This window comes from Chaetodon trifascialis, chromosome 11, assembly GCF_039877785.1.
Source record: "Chaetodon trifascialis isolate fChaTrf1 chromosome 11, fChaTrf1.hap1, whole genome shotgun sequence".
In the NCBI taxonomy this organism is placed as follows: domain Eukaryota; kingdom Metazoa; phylum Chordata; class Actinopteri; order Chaetodontiformes; family Chaetodontidae; genus Chaetodon; species Chaetodon trifascialis.
The window spans coordinates 6979928-7001256 of record NC_092066.1 but is presented as its reverse complement, the minus strand read 5'-3'; the positions used below and the strand labels follow the sequence as shown (position 1 = coordinate 7001256).

The 21329-nt window shown below is 42.8% G+C and overlaps 1 protein-coding gene across 3 annotated transcripts in view; it reads right to left on the bottom strand.

The window, feature by feature from the left end:
• LOC139338634 (netrin-G1-like) overlaps positions 1–8994 on the bottom strand; it is a 62542-nt gene extending 53548 nt beyond the window's left edge. The window contains exons 1-2 of one of the 3 annotated variants that reach the window (XM_070973832.1): positions 8730–8994; positions 2179–2833 (exon numbers count right to left, since the gene is read on the bottom strand). In XM_070973832.1, coding sequence (XP_070829933.1) covers positions 2179–2424 — 246 coding nt within the window. In that variant the 5' untranslated portion in view covers positions 2425–2833; positions 8730–8994. Of the gene's footprint in view, positions 1–2178; positions 2834–7290; positions 7825–8729 lie in introns of those variants that run through there. The other 2 variants (XM_070973831.1, XM_070973833.1) reach the window with 2 other exon arrangements.
• Positions 8995–21329: the final 12335 nt, after the last annotated feature.

Genomic DNA, 21329 nt, shown 5'->3' with positions numbered 1-21329 from the left:
GAGTGTGAACCACACGGATCGGCTGGAGAAAAAGTAAAAGGAGCACCAAAGACTTGAGGGTTCATCATCTGGGAACCATGAATGTCTGTACAAAAGTGGACTGATCGACTGAGAGCCGCACTGCTGGGCTGGCTAAAAATCTAATTAGCTCTCCTTGTTTGGATGGAAACAAACCCTCAGATGCTCAGTAGTCCCACAGCACCTAACTGGCTGTGAAGCATCAGCTGTTCACTCAAGAAACATTATTCCAGTGCTGGAATAATCAGGATAACCACATCATCCACCAGTGCAAAGACGATCAGATGCAGTATTTGGATGCATTAGCTCCCTCTGAACATCATGCAGCTTCCATGTATCGTTAACCCTCGTATCATAATTTAAAATTCAGCAAATGTCCAAATGTATAACAACAACTACCCGACATATTCTAACAAAGAAAAATGACGCTATAATAGAAATATAGTCAGTATAAAATATGTGAAACAATTAGAGTATTATATGTGCAGTATGTGAAATTATGCCTCCAAATAAAGAAGACAGGGAAACGTGGACAAAATTGCGATAAGGCAGTGATGATGAAATGAAGCATCCGTCCCACCACGCTCACTCTCTTTCTCTCTATTTTGCTCTTTATACTCTCTGTGTTATGTTGATGTTGTGTATTCAGGACAATCTACCAGGCTGATAAAGGTGTCAGTGTTCGTTTTGATATAAAGCTTCACAGAACGACACACACGACTGGAGACCGGCTCCTTTTTCATCCTACAGTGGCATTAAATGTCTCAATGCCATCTGGAGCTGCTAGAATAAAAACTCTCCTTTTAAAGATGCCCATTTTAATTGGTAAATATTTACTTGCAGGAGCTCTCGGCGGGCACGCACACGACTTCTAATGAAGCACTTTAAAGCCTATGGGCTCTTGCTGCTTACTTTGAGTGCGATTCTAAACAAATTCAACCTGGGGTTGAACTGTTGATAATGTTTGATAAGGGCCAATGAAACACAATGCTAAACACTGTGGTGAGCATGCAGTGCATAATAACTGCCGCAGTACAATTACCCTGTCACTGCTCACACTGGGGTGTGTGTGTGTGTGTGTGTTTCTGACATAGGCTACTTTTAGGGACAAATTTCAGACTAAAGACAAGTTAACTGGGGACGGCTTGTCCAGCTGGGGACAAAAGCCGTGTCCTCAATAGGAAAGCAGCAGATTTTTGGGTCATTGGTTCCGGTTAGGGTGAGGTTAGTTTTAGACAAATAGTGGTTATATTTAGGGTTAGGCTAAGTCTCCAGGGAATGAATGTAAGTCTTTTTAATGTCCCCAAAAGTGACCGAAGTCAACGTGTGTGTGTGTGTGTGTGTGTGTGTGTGTGTGCGTTTCAGTGTGGTTTGACTGTGTATATGCAGTCATATGTTCAAGTAAACTACCTTGATATTGATATACTGTAGTGTATATATCTAAAAATTGTTGCTGCTTTCAACAGAACCCCAGAAAAGACAAAAATATTTTATATATTAGGAAAATGAAAAATATTGTGTTGTTTTGCAAGAGAACACAAAACCTTTCAAGGGAACATGAAGATTTTTTCCAGAGAAAAAATAAGAATTGTTGTGACAGAGATAAACATCAGCGCTGATGGAAAATTGTGCTTTTCTGACCTGAAATATATCTGAAATATTCAGAATTTTTTAAATCATTTCACTGTGAATACAGGTCATAGAGGATGAATTACTGTTCATGACTACAAAGGCTGTGCACGCACATACGATCAGGTTCGTGTGTTTAAGCCAACAGCTGTCTGTATGTCCTCATGCAGTTTTTGCTTAAGCGTGGATGTGTGTGTGTGTGTGTGTGTGTGTGTGTGTGTGTCTGCGCTAATGTACATTCACTCTATGTACGTACACTCTATGTTTTCACACCTGTGCTGTATGCTCCTAGACTGGTGCTTATATTGATGTGTTTCTGTGTCCATTTGTGTGTGTGTCGGCTGTGTGTGTGTCAGCTGGATGTTAGCACTTGTATCCTAACGCACATCGGGTCTATGTGTACATCAATCTCTGTAGCGGCAGCACCTTGCCTTGTATGCACTGCTCCTCTATCCCTGACCTAGTATGCTGTGTGATCCTGCCTACAGCCTCATTTGTCTCCATCAGGGGACAGGCGAGGTTACGACTCACCAAAGCGCAGTACGTTTCTGGCGGATCTCCACACGTGATATTTGGGGGGTCGAGGGCCACTCGCAGGTACTTTGTCATGTCGGTGGCTTCTGGCTGACAGGCCATGTAGTCCCATGCCAGGCCCTCCTCCGTATAGATCTGGGACTTGCACACGTCATAGTGTCCCCAGGCCGCCGGGTAATGCTGCATGGCATGTGCCATGCTGGTGCACACAGTTTGCAGAGTGAACAATACGGGCCAAAGCATCGCTGATCTCGTTCTGTATGTTTGCTGTGGAACTTCTTTTTGTCTTTACAGCTGCTGCTTTGTCACGGAAATGACAATATCGCTGGGAATTTTCTAAATTACCTGCAGCTCTGAATGGCGCAATGGAGCATTTGGGAACTGTGGCAGCATGTTGCTACTTTCGTGTGAGCAGCTTCAGGCAGCGATTAGCCCCCATTCAGTTATTTTGCCTTCGACTGCTGCCACTTCTGCCTGCTTGATGAGGTGTGTCAACAAGTGAGCTTCTTCGCAAGTGATGAGCGTTGATGAAAGGGTCAACTAACGGTCAGACGTGATGTGCAGAGAGGAGTGACACTCCTCATAAGTCAGGGGCTGACAGATGTCTTAGCTTGATCTCCTGTCTATTGTGGTATTTGCCACAGGCAGCATCCTAAAGGACAGAAGAAAAAGACGCATTAAGACACACCAAAACATTTGAAACACTATTAAAATATTAACACAGGTTCAACATGGCTTCAGGGCACTGAGGTGGATAAGTATTGCGTCTTGCTGCTGACTAACAAACACACACACATAATGTATACACATGCAGAATTCAAGGTTCCACTGTTTATATGGATCCCTCAATAATAGCCTTTCCAAGATCACTGTATAAACTTCAAATTGAGCTTGTTCTGCAAGGCCTAATCTCCATTTGATTTTCATACAAAAAGGCTTATTTCCATGTGTCAAGTCACCGCATTTAAGGTACTGCTTTCTTTGACTCCTGCTCCTTAATAGCTGAATTTGGAGTTGCGTTTGTCCCAATGCCGTCACAGGCGTTTGGGAAATATTAGAGCAAAATTGGGAGACAGAAATGGTCTATTTGAGGGATTGTACATTTCTCTGAGCTATCACAAGCCATCAGTCAGATGGCGTAACTCGTCAAGTAATGGTGCCTGGCAGCAGTCAGTGGAGACCCACACGATCTCAGCGTCTCAGGTAAAGAGCGTGAGCGGGAGAGGGGAAACTGAAATGGAGCAGCTGTATACGGCTGCCTCCAACAGGGTAATGACACTGTAAATAGGAGTTAAGTTACTGTTGACTGTCGATGTGCTCAGATGGCCTGAGGTTTCGCCTTCGTGAAAAGAAATCTGTGTTCCCGAAAGTGGCTGTTCAGAAAATGGAGTTACATTTCAATTTAACCTCTGTCGACCTGGGGCACGGTTCTAACAAGCATGTACAGTTATGCTCATTTTGGCAAGTTTGCAAAGAGACATCAGATCATTTATTCTGATGCAGATTCCGACGTACAAAACGCCTGGCACAACCTCCGGAACATGCAGTTGAACCAGTAACTTTCCGGTCAGTAGCTTTATTCTCTACCCTTCAGGCTACAGCCGCCCCCGTGTGACTGACAGTCACTGCTGACTTTTTTTTTTTTCTAAGGTAAGCTGGGGTTTGAGGCTTGTGGAGAGTCTTTCATGTTCAGAGGAAAGAGTCACTTTTCAATTTGTGTCAAAAGATTAGAGTTTTTATCAGGAGACTATCAAGTCAAATCAAATTAATTAGGGAAAGGGTTTTAATAAAAGCTTTATCGTATGAAAGGACAAAGATTCAGATCAGATTTGGGAATCAGAAACTCATCTTAATGAGTCGCTGTGGCTCACGCATGCAGGCTGCTGCCTGTGCTCCCTGCCGACATATGGAGGCATCAGAATTCAGTATTTTAACTTGGCCATTTTGTCTTGGGCTGAAAATTGTGCCAATTTGAATAGGTTTTGACCACATCTAAGGCAATTACTGCTTTCCTTCTCCCAACCTAATGCCCCTTTTACAAAATGACTACGGGCTTGAATACATTCCAGCTGTACTGAAAGATGTTCATCTGAGCCAGAGAAATTATCTGCATTGCTATTCAGACTCAGCCCTTCAAAGTGAGCCATGTCAGGAGGTATGGACGGCCGGCTGCGTTCGACAGGCCTCCGGTGGGAGAAGGGAAGAAAGCGGTGGGTAAAAACGCACGGGGAAAAGAATTTTGGCTCTTTAAACGTGCTCGTGTCAATCAAGGAGGCTCCCTAAGAAGAGGCCAATTACAAATTTGATAACACGGCTGGAACTCTGAGTGATGAATAAGCCATTTCTTCCATGGGGATGCGAGTATCAAATTTCATAAATATAAATGTCAGTCCCTGATCAGAGGTGCATCATGGGAGGGGCCACTCTCATCTCACACTCACACCCAGACACACACACACACACACACACACACACACACACACACACACACACACACACACACACACACACACACCTTGACAAGCCCCCCTTTCATAATACTGAGGTTGACGTTCATTATAAAACAGTCAAATTAGGTACCAGTGGCAGGGCGGCGGAGGTCGCTTATCTTATTTTTATTTAATAGGGAATATTCAAAGAGACAGCAAAAGGAGCTAACCGTGGGAATATTGGATTTAATTCATAGACACCTGGAGTAATGAAATCTATACAGATGAAAGGAAGGTGTCAGGATGCTCAATGAACCTCCGTGGACAGACTCCATTCAACATCGGAGCACTACTACGGTGACAGTAAAGGGGGGAAAAAGGCACACAATATAAAATGTTTCAAATCTGTATTCTGCTCGAGAGATTACCTCTGCATACAATAAATGTTCTGACACCACTTAGACAGCTGATTCATAGACTATAGAGGTCTACGGCGGATGAATTAGTGGATGAAAATAACTGATTCATAGTGGCTCTTTGTGCGGTCCTGGTGACACTCCACATACAGCACGCAAATCGAAACATTTCCTTGAAATGACACCGAATAACTCTTGTAAATGCACCGTTTCCTCTGCCCCTGCGTCTACTGTATACCTCGCAGTCGTGTTCAAAATGCAGAGAGAAACTCAGGAATGTTGTAATTTCACTGAGAAAAATATGAGGTCAGATTCTATATTAAAAGTCATCAATATTTGAGCAGCTCTCCGTATGCAGGGAGAGAGAGAGCGAGAGAGCTTAGAGCCCAGGGTGACCACCTCACCCCTCTCTCTGTCTGTCTCTCTCTCTCTCTCTCTCTTTTCCTTGACTTGTTTTTTAAGCCTCTGAAACACCCCCTTGTGTCCGCTTGCATTCCATCCCCTGGGCAGCTCAAGCATGGCAGAGTGTTTTAAAAGTCAGCAGGCGGCCGTGCCCCGTGGCTTATATTGGTTACAAACTCCCAGCCAGGCTCTTAAAAACCGTGGCGGATGTATTCCATTCATTTTATAGTAATCCCGCTTAAGTGTGGCATTGCTCTCAGTCTCTGAATGTGGCTTTTCTGACCCCCTCTTGGCTCTCATGCAGGGCAGCGTGTGGGGGGGGGGGGGGGGGGGCTGTCCACGGTGCTGAAATGCAGGACATCAGATCTGCCCTGCTTCACACTGGAGGGCCAGTACCTTAAAGACTAACATCAGTGATTGCAAGATGACACTTTTATTGATTCTGAATAAAAACAGCAGAAGACTCTAACCGCCTCGACTGACGCTCCCTCTGCGGTTTATCCAGCAACAATCTCTATTTTGTTGTCTCTCTGTTTCGAGCACCTGGTTAGGATTTTGGACGCTCGCACACACAATGCCGCCTTGTTGTGTTCATTGATTTTGCTGACTTCCAACCAATCACTTCTGATCCGGAGCCAGTTTGAGCAGACTGATGCTTTATAGCTGGCTGATGAGTGCAACAATAAACGGGTTAATGCTTCCAACATTCTCCGAGCCAAGAACCAACCCTTCCATATGAGTCACAGTGGGATTGACTGGCAAGCAGAAGCATGTTTGTACTGGCACACATTTGTCTTCTTATTGTCTTTGTCTCCTATGTTCCCCCTCTCTGGGTCCCTCATTTAAACTCTCAGTTCTGGTCTTTCTTTCACCAAATCCTCTCCATGTCTTTGTCTGTCAACAGCATCTCTGCTGCTCTAGATCCGCAGGCACATAAAACAAACAATTAATGTCCGATTGCTGCACTTTTAACCTCTGCAATCGGAGTCACTTCTTTATTTACAACAAGGACTGTCTATGCTTTCCTGAAAGAGCTTTTTCCCTGAGAGGATGTGGTTGGTGTGGTGACAATGTGAGGGTCCCTCAGTGTGGAGCCGAGTCAGACAGCCAGCCAGCCTGCACCACCACGGCCACACATGAAATCTGCTGCCATACATTATTCAGAGTTCCCCTCCTGAACCTCTAACATGCAAAAATGCAGAGCATGTTGCAAACATTTTAAAATCCAGCGCATGTAAGATTCATGCAAGCAGGAGGAGCACATGACCGAAGCAAAAGTACAACCAATTTTACAATTAGTGTGGCAATAAACGCAATTTCAGTATAGATGCAAAGAAAGCAACCGTTCCTCAGAATCTGCGGTAATCTGGAGATTTACACAAACAAGATCAGTGTTCATTTTGGTCTGGGTCAGATTTTGCGCAGAGGCGAGGCACACCTAGATCTGACTTTACTGACCTGCTGCGCAACAGGTTCAAGTCACAATACTCCGCTTATTAGACGACTGTTATTTCAAATAACAACGTCTCAAAGTGTGCACAGTGCAAATCCAGATTTATAATCTCCCACATTTTAAAACGCAATGAAAATCTAATCAATACAATAAAACTTCTTAAAAAGGGGGAAATGTTAAATGCAGTGTATATGAACTGCGGCGTTTTTATTTAATTCCATACCAGCCGCTCAGTCCTTATCCAATTAACCCACTTCAGACGTGATCGCTGTTTACGTTCCGCCCATCAAACAGCCCACTGTAATTATCCTATTATTGCCCATTTAGTCACGATTGTCATCATCATACAAGTGACGGTATGCACAAAGGAAAAAAAGCACCATCTGAAAGCTCAAAGCACAATACTTACATTTAAATGCGCTCCGGGGACGAGCTGCTCATTCAACAAGTTATTTACAGCCACGAGTAGTTGCAGAAAGATTCTCACACGCCTTTGACCGATTCTTCCTTTTCTGATTTATTCTAATTTCGCGGCAGACGGATCAATAAAAGCGATGAATGCGCAGAAAGCGCGCATTCGCGTGAACAGCGCGACGTTTTCTCCTCTCCAACTTTCCTTTAAACTTTTGCTTCTCACTAAAGCAGGCGTTCCTTCCAAATATCGTTCCGGGACTCGCTCACATTCAGACCTTTGCTTTCGCGCTCACAAACGCCGCCGAGCATCGACTGGTGGCCACACAGGCTGTTCGGCTTTACGCAGCGCTGCTGCTGGCGCAGCATTCATTGGAATGGCGCACGGCAAACACTTCAAGTAGCCGTTTAGGGGATTCACACTGGTGGCAAATTCATTAAAGTCCATCAACGCGTATTAAAAGACCTCCCGGCGGAGAGCAACTCTTGGGGTCGTTTGGATTGGATAGATTTCTCAGCTCAGCCGAGTTGTGGACGGGAGAGGAGGAGAGAGATAAGCAATCTTCCTCAAATGGAGCCACTATGTCCAGTTACATGCGAGCGCTCCGCCGGGTCCTAAAGATGACTGGCTGGTAAATCTTAACTTCAGCCGTTGGTTTTAAGCGGTTGTTGAATTGGAGCAACTGCGCAAAATATTCAGAGTAATTTATTCTAATTATCGACTAATCCTCCAGATGTTAGATCTTATTATTGCTGTGTTTAAAATGCAACTCGTCGCTGGGATTTAACAAAGCAAGTGACTTTATTTGGTAGCTACGCCTTTGAAAAATGCCCGAAAATGTCTTCCGTTTATTTGATATAAACGCTTAACCTGATACGCATTGATATACCAACGGGGACATACTTGCAGTGGCACTAAAGTGGAATTTTCTGTTTAAAGTTGCTCGATGATCACTCGCCTTTGGGCTGCGTCGCTTTCTACAGCAGCGTCCAACTCTCACAGCCCAAACAGCTGCAAGCTTAAACGCACTGATGTCATACAGAAAACACAGCACTTAAAACACAGCAAATACGGCACACAGTTATGGTAATTACAATGCAATAAGACACATCGCACATATTACCTGATGTAACACCGTGCAGTCAACTCGTTGACATTTTATTATTAGGCATGCGTGTGCAGAGGAAACCCACCGAAACTTAACAGAGGCGAGAAATTCACAGTGCAACACCGCCAGGATGCAGCCTAAGTTGTAGCAATATGATGTTTTAAAGGGAAACAAACTCTGTCTGAAAATATAATCAGAATAATTTTGGCTTATTTGCCTCCACGCCGATTATCGCCCGGAGGTCACACGCAGATTATTTCCTCAACAACGCAGCTTCAGGACCCGACGCTCTCGGAAAACAAACAACAACAACAAAAAAAGATCTTACCTTCCATCTAAGAATGTGGGGATAGGCTTGGCGCTTGCAAAAAAAAGGGGGGAAAGAAAAAACTCCCCTGGCCGGAGTTGTTGGTGTAATTATTCGGTGAATTTTGAAGGCAGAGCTGAAGGAATAACTACAGTTAGGTGCGTCTACCGAGCTCCCTTGGCGAGGAGTCATAGATGTCACCCTCTCCACTACAGGGTGCCAAGCAGCACGGCAAACAACCGCGGTGACAGGTCGCTTTGAACACGCATTTTAATTGTGGTGTAATGCCAACCGGTGGAGATTGCACGATAAGAACAACCGCGCCCATCTGAAGGTCACCACAGTAATTGAGCAGACTGTATCTCATGTCGGTGCAATAATGCTTTAAAACTACAAGTGAGCCGCAGAAGCAGTAACTGTGACGCCTTTATTCTGCATTCTTATGTTTAGGGCTGTGCAAACAGATTGTCCTTCAGAGGCAGAGCAGATGTTTTTATCCTGTTTTTAAGAAATGCAAAGCTGCAAGCTGCTTTGGAAAATGATCACCTTTCTTACATTATGCTGATTTTACTGTAATCCAACTTGCGTGCATCTTCAGCACCCTGGACAGCTCCTGCACTCCGAGTACAATGTGAAGAGGATTTATTATTGATTAAAGTGATGCTTTATAGCACTTTGCAACACTTTAGTAAAGTAGTCTGTGATGAATACAGTTTATCATAGTAAAAACTAATTCGGGGCTTCCAGTCGGCTCCTTCCCTCCCTCCTTCCTCCCTTTTTCTTAAATTTAGTCATCCAGGCGTCCTCGTTCCTCCCCTGCTTACATCCATCATGCCTTTATCCATTTTATTTCAAAATGTACAAAAAAACCCACCGGAATGAACCATCTCCTTTTCAAGGGGTCTGTTTTGACCTTCTTTCATTCCATCTCTTCCATCTCAAATCACAATATACTGGTCTAATTTCCACACCGCTCCTTTCCTTGCTCTTCATCACTCTTTTTGCAGATTATACGCTAAGCAGCTAAGTGTTTAAAATGCCCAGAAAATAGAACCACGGCCTGTATTGATTTCTCGTGAATTAATATGCAATGAAAGACCCGTAATCCCATTAAAAAGTGACAATGCCATTTCTGTTCTGATAAAGGCAGATTTTGGTGGAGACCGGAGCTGAATGACAACAAGTCTCTCATCCCCGCTGAGGTAAAGTGGCTCACATTGTATCAGAGGGTTCAGCCTTTGCTTGGAGCGACTGCTGCTCTTGACATTTCCATTAAATCATTCCTCCTGGAAATACTACCATACCACCCTGACAGTCACATACATGACTGTGCTCACCCATTTTGATTCTTGGCCATGGACATAGATAGATAGATAGATAGATAGATAGATAGATAGATAGATAGATAGATAGATAGATAGATAGATAGATAGATAGATAGATAGATAGATAGATAGATAGATAGATAATACTACAAATAGCTGACAGCTGGTGGTGGCGCTTTAAGCTAAATGCTAACCAACATGCTCACATGCTCACAATGGCAATGCTAACATGCTGATGTTAAGCACGTATAATCTTCATCATGTTCACTACTTTAGTTATTATCAAACACAAAGTACGGCTGAGACCGATGAGATTGCCATAACTCCTAAATAGTTGAAGTATTGAACAACAGTCTGGTGTGTTAAAATAAGATTCATCTATGGTAAATTTCATGGCCATCCATCCAGCAGCTGTTTATCATAGCACTGAAAATCACAGATGTTAACCTCATGGTGGCACTATAGAGAAAAAGCCAAAAGATCAACAGAGTCAACAGGATTCATCCTCTGGGGACCATGAATGTCTGTACAAAATTTACTAGCAACACATGTAGTATTTGTTGAGTTATTTCAAACTGGATCAAAGTGGTGGGCCGACTGTCACTGCTGTCTTTAGAGCCACGCTGGCTAAAAATAAAATCCAAAATCCCATCGTTAAAAACAATCCATATGAGAGGTTCAAACAGTGAAAAGTGACCTTGTGGGTGTCTGTCTTTGCTTTCTCTTCTTTTATTCCATCAACAGTAGAACAGCAGCAGCTATTAGACCTAAGTTCATTGAATATCGGCGCTTACAAGCTACACCGCTGTAGCTCAAAATGGTGGGATTAAAACAGTATTGCAGGGAGGATAGCTCTCTCTGCCACCCCACCTTCAGCTCCCCTGGTCAAAGGCTGCAGGGTCAGCTGAATGAATCCACAAAGCCCGCTTGAAATCACATCAGAGAGTCAGGAATTCCTCCATAGCCGTTCCACAGTTTCTCAGCAGCGCGCTGCTTTGTACGATGAGGATGCAAAGGTGGAGTCTGCCCTCTCACCCTCCGCGTGTCCTCTCCCTCGGTACCACCGAGAGCTCGGGCTGACAGAGATGGAGGGTTTGCTGTTTGATTCAGCTCCCGGGGGTCTATTGATAGTTTCAAAGTGGAGTCCACCTGCCACTGCTTTAATCATCCGTGACCCCAGCTGCATGTTGGAAGACCGCAGAGGGGGACGGGATCAGCAGCCCTGTTTGTGTCTGTGTGTTTGTGTGCGAGCAGTCAAGAGAAAGAGGAAAAAGACGAAGGAGAGGCAAAGATACAGAGGGAGGATAAAGAAACACTCACACCTAAAGAGATAAGATGGGGAGAAAGAATGAGTCTGTCGAGCCACTTTTCAACGCCGCTGTCATCAAACCGTATGTGGGTGAAGATTTTCTGCACACTTGCGCTGAGATTTGTAATAACACTGTTTTTCAGTCCAGCCAGCACCAGGCTGCTTTGTTTCGTGAAGCGTTTCTATCTGGTTTAAAAGTATTATTGGTGTGTTTAATCAGAATTTTCTCCAGAGGTGGAGTAGAGTAAATCAGCATGCAGGCACAACTTATGGCTGCCAAATTAATTCAATTTATTCCAAAGCCTTTCTTAAGGCCAAGGTTGTAATTATGGCATGCAATTAGAGGGGCTATAAATATTAGATAACTTCCCAAATCCCTGTGAAAGTTAACCCAAAACTTGTTTTTTTTTTCAGGTATTGGTAATTTACATAAAGATCTGAGAGTGCTTGTGGCTATAATTAAAGCAAAATTCACATACCGCTGACAAACATCACTCATCTGCGGTAGAGTTTGGGTGGGACAGTTGCTCCCAGTGTTTACCTTTGCTGATTGCGTCACTAGAAGCCTACTGATAATTGGAACGAAGCTTCACCTTTAAAGTGACAAGTTGAGCAACCATGTGGTGGCATATGACAGTGTAGCTTTTCACCAAGTGAGACATAGTTGTGAGTTTGAGTGGGTTGTTGCCGCACATAAAAGTCTCTGTGTACAAGGAATATGTGACACTTTTCTGGAGAGTATGCCAAAGCCACTGCAGTGCAGCTTAGAACAGGAAGTGATCAGGGTAAGGAAGGAGATGGGAGAGTCAGGAAACACGCTTTGGAATTAGTTCAAGCACTGCAGTGTGTCCGTATGTGCATGTGTGCGAGGGTGTGTGTATGTGTGTGTGAGTGTGTGTGTGTGTGCCGGGGAAATTCATGCTCATTTGAAATACACTAATCATAAGATCTATCTATTAAGTTTGTAAACATCCTTATTTACATCTATGCTGAAACGGAAAAGATAAAACTTACTGAAATTTCTTCTGTGTCTTAAAGTCCTTCCTCTGTTAGTTAAGAATACGATGAGTCAACTGTGTGATCATAACCTAATTACAAACAAATCAAACCATGGTGAGGGTGATTGGTAGTTTTGTCCCAATATATATGTCTATAGCAATGGTCGTGCTCTACACATGGCAGTTTCACCAGGTTGGAGAAACACAGCGTTAAAAATGGTGACATTGTCTTCACACAAAGCTAGCAGGTTAATCACGAAACTTCACTTACTGCTGATTGTTTAGGGCAAAACAAAGCAAGAAGCTTTTCTTCAAGTGTTCTGTGCAGTAAAACTGTTGTATAAGGCCTTTTTGTCCAAGGTGGAATTTATTTCGTTTGGTTGTGATTGCAGTGGACAATCATCGTAGCGCAAGAGAGAGCAATCATACTGTCCATTGAACATTGAACATCTTGCTTTGTACGACGCTGTGCTTGTTCTTTTGGTGTGAACGCCCAGACAATATGAACAAGCAGCAAACTAAAAAATCAAAATACAGATAAAACTCAAGACGATTTTTCTCATTTTAAGTAGCTCTTATCATGCCGATGTATGTTCAAGTGTTCATTTTTCTGATAACTTCGGTTTGAACGAGTTATTTGAAAAGGAGGTGTAACGATTGACAGCTAACCCAAACCCATGATTAAGTCAATTAGCTGATGAGTCATGCAACAGCTTTGCCAAACAGTGACACAAATGTCATGATATCAATGTACTTTTAAGCCAAAGGGACCACACATGGTTTATTCTGTACTCGAATCAAACAGCTCAGTGCTCGAACACTGACAGTGTTTTCGGTCTATACACAACGGCCGCCATGACGGTACCTGGACGTGACTTCATTAGCAAGAAGAAAAAAAAAACATTTCTAGGACTAATCCCAAAAGGATCCCGAGGACAATGTCTGAGTAAAATGGAATATTTAGGAGGGTATTCATCACTGAAGCCATTTAAATATCACACAGGGATTCATTTTGTAACTGATATACATCATCATCCTTTTCTATGACTCTCTACATAGATGGATAGATGGCCAGGACTGTACTCTCTGCACTTTGCATGCTGGAATCTGGAATCAAAAGTCTTGTTGAGTGGGTGGCACACTTCCATTCTATGCCAGGTATGCGAGGCAAGCGGGTGGCACCTCAGCTGCACCAAAACCAGGGCATATAAGCAGCTGGAGCCCGGCAACTCTTGCCTTGAGAGAAGCGGGCACCGCGCCAACCTCTCTGGGAGCTGTGCTACATTTCAAAACATGATGGATGGCACGAGTCATTTTTAACCGTAACAACAAATCAGCTCATCAACAGCCCTCTTTAATGTTTAAGAGGAGATAAAAGCGTTTTAGGATCAGGGCTAAAATTTAAACTCTAATGAGGTGATAACTGCGGTCTATTCCCATCTGAGCGAAAGGCCAATTGACACGTTCAGATTATTTCCTGCCCTCTTACCTCAATAGCCAGACAAGACGATGAGTGTTTAATTGTGGCTATATGTACTGTAGACGGCTCATACGTGCCATGGGCTTATTGAAATTTTCATGGCAAGATGACCTTGAATAAAAAAAACATTCATAACGATACAATCAATGTGCTCACAAAAGCTTGGAAGTGAGGGGATAGAATTACTGCTGGATTTGGAGGTGAAAAGAACATCCCACTAGGTAACAGACTGGAGGGGCGTTTGCATGTTTTTTTTTTCTTTTGTGGTAAAGCATCGATTAGGATAGCTCTAAGTTTGATGCACGCATCTACAAACCCATGTGAGCCTCTTGACATTTATTAGGTAAGGCATGCCAAGAAGTCCACATATTCCCCGAGGTTCTTTTGCTGCGTCTTGACAAGGTTTAGACCTTTTATGTGATGCAGAGGAGAGCCGAGATTTCAAGATTTCTGTTGGACTGACGTGCTGATAAACACTCTGCAGTCCACAGCGCGTACGGCGGGTTTATGTGTCAGACGACAGCTGACCATAACACGTTAACCGCTCCGTGGCTTGATCTTTGCCAGGGTGACATTTGGTGAGGTTTAAAGCCTGATTGCTGAGAATCTGTGGCATCAGTTTTTGGAGCATATTGTAAAGTTTATTAAATCACATCTCTTAGAGAATCATTAGAATGAATCAGGCCAAGATAGTATTTCTTGGCTTGACAGTCGTGTCTTGAAGCTTTTCAGCAGTGGTGTGACCACTACCCTGCTTCCCAGAAGGCAGACTCAGATGGAATATATCCCAGAATCAATTATCCATAAATTGGATTGTGTTACAGAGAACAGTAGCGAGGAATATGTCTAGTAGAGGCACTCAGGAGACAGTCAACAGAGTGTAACCAACCAACGCCGGGCGCATGTTAACACAGTTTACCACAGACAAATGTTGCCACTGTCATTAATTAAAATTTCATGCAGCCATTAATTATTTTTTGTTCGCTGCTACATGCATCTGTCTACTTTACAGGCAGAGCAGCGTGGGCGTGGCCCTGCAAACATACAACTATTAATTGATTGGAGGTTTCTTGTGTTCTGCGTTATTAATCACCTGACTATCAATTACGGCCGCACAGATCGTTCTGAGCATGTTAGTCTCATACATCATGCTATTTGTGTCTGACATGTTCTGAGCGGTTCATTATTTCCAACATGGACCACCGGCAGCCTACAAGGTAGTCATTGACCTCTACCTAATCTGCTTTTGATTGAGGGTAACAGATTTTGATGTGGAGACTGCTCGCTAATGTTTAGGAGTACTTAGAGAATATTGATTCAGCAGGTTCGCCATACACTAAAAAGTGCACTATCTTGATTTGTGTGTGTAACTGCTTGACTGGGCATTCACTCACCCATGCCTAATCCACTTTTCATTGAGGTTAACATATTGGGATGTTATAAACCACAGGGGCTCGTGCTGCTCACAAACTGAACTCAGTTGCTAAAGCTGCTGTAGTATCAGGAGGAAAGAGATCACATCTTCAAAAACTCCAGCCAGCTCAATGAATAACAAACCTCTCGCTCCCACTAGCTCCCCTAAATGCAGGCATTTCCCTTTGAAATTAGAAGAGTAGAGAAAAGTGGCTGACTGCTGTTTCTGAGATTATTATGCGGCTTGTTTTTAGCAACTAAACATAGCGAGATATTAGCTTATCTAAATAAATGTGAACCTAGAAATGTGTTATATAATAGTCAAGAATTACCCAGCATGGCTTCTGTAGCCTCAGGGATCGAGTCCAGACAACCTTAGTTGTCAGGTCAATTCTCAGAGACCAGAGTCCAGAGACCGCCACAATAAGACAGGAGATTAAAACCTAGTCCATGAAAGTACAATCAAGTCTTTTTAAATGTAAAAGCACCACATAAAGGATAGGTTCACATTTTTTTTGTCCAAATCTTGAAACAATGCTCACATGCCCAAATGCAGACTGACAGAGTAGCTGGTTTCTGCTGTTCTTCCTCTTGTCTGTACAGGCCATTAAGTGATGAATCCACGGTAAGAAATGAGGTCACATTTCATCATTCATCCCAAGTTGAAGATAGCGCTTTCAAAGTCACAGTCTGTTTTGTAAAAGACAGTCCTGATAATAAACATCTACCTACTCTCCATCTGTCTGCTATTCTTCCACCTCCAGCTAATCAAAGGAACTGACCGATCAATTCAATGATTTCAAAATGTCACTTATATTTAAATGTTTTTGGGAGTGAAATGTTTCTTTCTTGGAGGAGAAAATTATAATAACAGGACTTTTTTATGTGTTTTAGTCAAGTCAAGTCATAAGTCAAGACCAGAGTTTAAGTGTAGGGTCAGGCAATATAAAAATATTTAGCATCCCGTGAGGGCAATATATCAAAAGAGGTTTATATTTAGACCATTTATATCCTCCTAGTCATCCCTTTAATATCTCTGGCTGAATGAGGCCATTGTGCGGCATTGCTAATGAATGAGCAGATCTCTTCTTTGGCAGCCTTTTGTATGATTCTGGCACCAGTGTGGTGAAATATCCTGCTTTTCAAAGTATTCAATTCACTAGACTCGACAAAAATAAGATATTTCTGTCTGCTTATTTCATGTGTTTACAGGTTCTTAATCAATTTTCAAGAAAAGCATTTTAGGATATACATCAATATTTCACTATAAAATAAAAAACACATAACCTGATGAAATCTATCTATAATTCAATTTATTGATACTGTACCACTTTTTAATAAGGCACTCCTCAAGGTGTTTTTAAGTTGTAACTAATGGCTTTAATAATGCTTAACAAATTATTTACTGATCCTTAAAGATCATTTATAAGCCATTAAGAAGACTAACTTTTGGGTTGCCAGGCTGTGAATAATCCAGGCTGATGTTTATCCTCCTCCAGCATTTTAATAGCTCTTCAGTTCATCAGGAAGGCTAAGAAACCAGTTATAGCACCTCCTCAGAAAAGGGCTGCGGAGCATCTGGGGTGCATTTATGAACAAAGACTAAATTGACTGTTGCAGGAAGCTTTTATTAATGACTTATTAACATGCAACAATGCAGGTGACTGCCTAACTTTTGCTCATGACTTATTAGGAAGCAGAGAAGCCTATGACCACTCAATAACGACTTGCTAACATTAATAACTGCAGCTCATGCATATTTAGAATCGCTTACCACAATTTACATTGCTCCTGTTTACACATGCAGCCATTCGTTGGTGTGCTGCAGTCAGAGAACAGTTGGTTTGTCTTTACTCCCAGCATTAACAGGCATTGACGTGCCTCCAGCTAAGGTGTTTCATCAGAAACTCAGGTGATTAAAAGTAGAGGGGAAGCAGATTTTCGATTGTTGGAATGTCTCAGCCACAAGTTTTCTGGAGCATTGCTTGAGCTGACTTTTATGTGGAAGATAACTGTCATCACACATTTTTTTCTGCCAATCTTATCTCCCCCCAAAACATGATATTTTTGGAGATAGAGCTACTGTATTTTACAGGCTTACGTATTCACCCATAGAGTTCTCTGTTCCTCCTCTATACTAGCCCTGATATGTATGGTACTTTTATTTATTCCACCCACACTAGCAGGTACATGTGCACACAAGCACGCTGACACCAACACACACACATCATTCCAACAAGAATACACATATTTGTAAACACCACCCTCAAACGGAGGCATCCTCGCCAAGCGTTTCCTGTTGTTTTCTCATTCGGCTTCGCCGTGCTCCTTGAAGTAACCTTACTCATTCTGAGAATCTGCAATGCAGGCTGTCTTCATTTAGGTGTTTGTTGGGTGGGCAGGATGCAGGCTGCATTATTTATGATGAGGCAAACCGGCAGCAAGTGATAGGCACCAAACAGACACGAGAACAGCCCCTCATACCAGAGTGAAGCAATCAAACACAGTCCCCGTGCATTTAGTGACGCCTCATGACACCTCTTTTCATTTTAAACATAAAACACTGCATCCTCCCCTGCTGAGAGCCTCGGAGAGGACAAAACCGAGAAGCCTCAGAATCAGGGTCCTAAGTGAGCGCGCCTGCATATCTCCTCCAAATGTTGGTGCAAAAGTGTTGCAGCTGATTTGTTAGAAAAGAAAAGAGCGTGTAGGTATCATGATAAACATTTCTCCAGATGAACAAGGACACCTCTATCTCCACTCCTCATCTGGAGGAAACGTTTCCGCCGGGACAAAACGTCACATCAGCGCTGAAATGGGCAGCCGTCTCCTGCTTATAGACGGATGTAATGAATTCATATTACAATGCAAATAGCACCTATCCATTATCATCCACTACTGAATCCCTTTTGTTTGTCGGGATTCACATTAATCCCAGAATCCAGAGTGGCTGACAGACAGAGACTTGATGTGATGTTCATGTTATGGAAAATGAATAAAGCATGAAGGCGAAGTGTTTGGGTGCAGACCGGGCTTTGTGGAGAAGGCAGGGTTGGGTTGAGAGATGCGGTGGGTGGGTGGGCGAGTGGGAAGGGGGTGTTGTGGGATGGAGGGCGGTGCGGAGGCCACAGGGTCCGCAGGCCAGGTCCGCTGAGAAATCCTCGGTTTTCCTTCAGTATGCAAGGCAGGTGCTGGAATCCAGCGAAAGCTCTTAAATATTAAACGCCAACCACCTGCAGTTTTTCTCTCTCTTTCTATTCAATAATAGAGGACAGCCGTCGAAGCTGTGATATTTCTGCGTGTGAGAGAGTGATGGTTGCATAACAGTGAATGTCACAATACGTGTTTACAGCAACACCAAAACATAAACAGCCAAACGTGTCCATATCGTTAGCAGGACGTACAGTGGATTCTGATGGGTGAATAATGAATATAATTTGCTCTCTACTGAATCACCAGGTTTCCCAAATGTCACGAACGCCTCTTGAGGAACTGGCTGGCAGATCCCTCTTTTTATCCTTTGATGGCTAAAATGTGGAAAAAAGGGCGAATTTCGACAAATTCCTCCTAGAGTCGCGGCTACCGAGCAGCAATAGCCTCATTTGTGTATATTTTACTTAATTAGATAACCACAGGCTTTGCATTTGACAAATAGATAGTTTGTTGATCTTTTCATTCCCAGAATTGACTTCAATCCCCAAAATGGATTTGTGCATTTCTCTGGAGGCCCAGTGTTGGCCTCATTTCCTGATCAAAAGAGTTCTCTCTTCCTGTCTGGGACAAATCTGGGATTAAATGGCTATCTTTGATGACTCACTTAGCAAAATTACAACCCTGTCTCCAAAGATTACCCTCCCCGCTGTTTTCTTTTTTCCCTCTATTTCTGAGGTTTGGCCAGTTAAAAGACTTAATTTTTAGATGTCAACTTGAAATCAGAGCTTTTTTTTTGGTGTACTGATGAGATAATCTGACTTTTTTCTTAAATCTTAATCATTATGTATTTCAATTAGATAGAGACATCTAAGAAAAAATGGTAAAAATGCGCATCACGCTGTTCGTCAGTGAGATTAAAGAAAATCTGTTCGGATGGAAGACGATGGAATCACAGATGTACCTACGCTGCTTATGTCCAGCTATAAACAGATAAACCACTAAAAAACATGCACAACAAAATGCTCCCATGACGGCGATCTCAAAAAAAAGCATGAATTAACAGTTTAAGTATTTAAGAAGTACCCAAAGGTCCAACGGAAGTTCTCCTGATTCCAGATTCAAGCTTTCTCTGGAGAGAAAGCTCAGTTACTGCTGCTGCTTAAAAAACACTTCCAGATTTTTCTTTGAGTTTTGATCCGTCACTAAAACTAAAACCCTCTCATGTTTGTGTCCAATACGAAGCAGGTGCCAGGAGGCGATTAGCTTAGCTTAGCATAAAGACTGCAGGCAGGTGGACACAGCTAGCCTGGCTGTATCCAAAGATTGAAATATGGCCACCAAAACTCACCCATTAATGTTTAATTTGTACAAATGTGAGAGTGACATTCAAACAACAGCTGCGGTCAGTTTCCAGGATTAAACCACTGTTCATCAAGAAATAGTGAGCAATGAAAGATAGTGAAAGCATATTTCCCAAAATGCTAACTCTTCCTGTAAATCTTATAGCATTTAATGTAAAATGCAGTGCCAGAAGACGCGTCCAGCCTGATACCTATGACAAAGTGGTATGAATGTCCGTCCATATTTGCAGCACAGTGCTTGAACGCTCCAAATGGTCTTGACGTTCTCGCCTCAAATTATTTTCCCAAAATGTTAAACTGTTCCTTTAATTTTCCCAAACACTGTGCTCTCTTTTCTCCTGTGGGGTTAAAGGATGCGGGTTTGCTTTTGCTGTCTCTTTAAGCTGTAGTATTTACTGCAGACATGCAAATTACGTTCTGTGCATTGAGTCATTTCTTTTTCTTCAAATGACTTATTTAAACAGTTCCTCGTGGATGCTTCTCTTTGTCTTACTTTGAAGCTAATGGGAGAGCAGGAAATAATGGGAGGCTTGACGCAACTGAAACGGAGAATGTCATTTCTATGAATGTCAAAGATGTAAGGAAGTATATCTATACCCCCGGTGCAGCTGAAGACAATGAATATATAGAGTTCAGTCTCTACTCTCAGCCAGTGCAGGGACGAGGCAGCCAACATATGGAAATGAGCTTCCTTCCCGGCTTTATTTCTTTCTAATGTTGTGGGTAGTCTAGAATTGGTGTCTGCCAACCAATGGGAATATTGTATTGTACAAAAAGCGAATGTTTACAAGAACATCAGCTGCAGACTTCCCTTAAAGATTTTTTTCAATCAGGCATTGAATCGTCTCCTAACCCCCCGGGGTCAAGGCTACTGTAGGTGCTCATGGTGTCAAGTGTATCCTCTAATTCAAGTTAAATCATGGGTTTTTTCACCTTTAGATGGACACATTTGAACACTAGAAAAAGGAGGGCAGGACAGGAGAGCAGCACAGTGGCATTGTGGGAGGCGGCGGCAGCTTAGAGGTTGAAGCAGTTGTGTTACGTTTGTCACCAGTTTGAATCTAATCGCTCTGCAGTGCCTCAGCGTCTGCTGCTGCGATGCTCTTCAGGCTCTTTGTTTGTACTTGCAGCAACACACTGGATCAATCAGGATCAATCTACTTAGATATTTTAAAAACCTTTAGCTATGTGTGTTTTTTAAGGGTTTCATTGATTACATATTTTCAAAAATGATGGCCCAAAACTTGAGTGATCAATTGCTGTTTAAGACGTTTCAATGCATTTTGTCAGAGCTTTGGTCAAATTAGGAAGCGTTGAACATCGAAAACATTTCATCCAGATTTCAAGCTTTGCGGGTAAACTGTGTGCTATAAGCACAAAAGTGGAAATGCAAGAATAACTAAGAAATATGGTGATCTACATTAGAAAGACAGAATCATAAGTAGGAGAATGTTTCCACCTGAAATCAGGCAATGATGTAATAAAAATAATCGTTTAATTGAATATTCTCACCACAGGGCCAGCTGAGATCCTGCCACTCCTTTCTGCCCTGCCGTAACCCCCCTTTTCCCACCATTCCCCA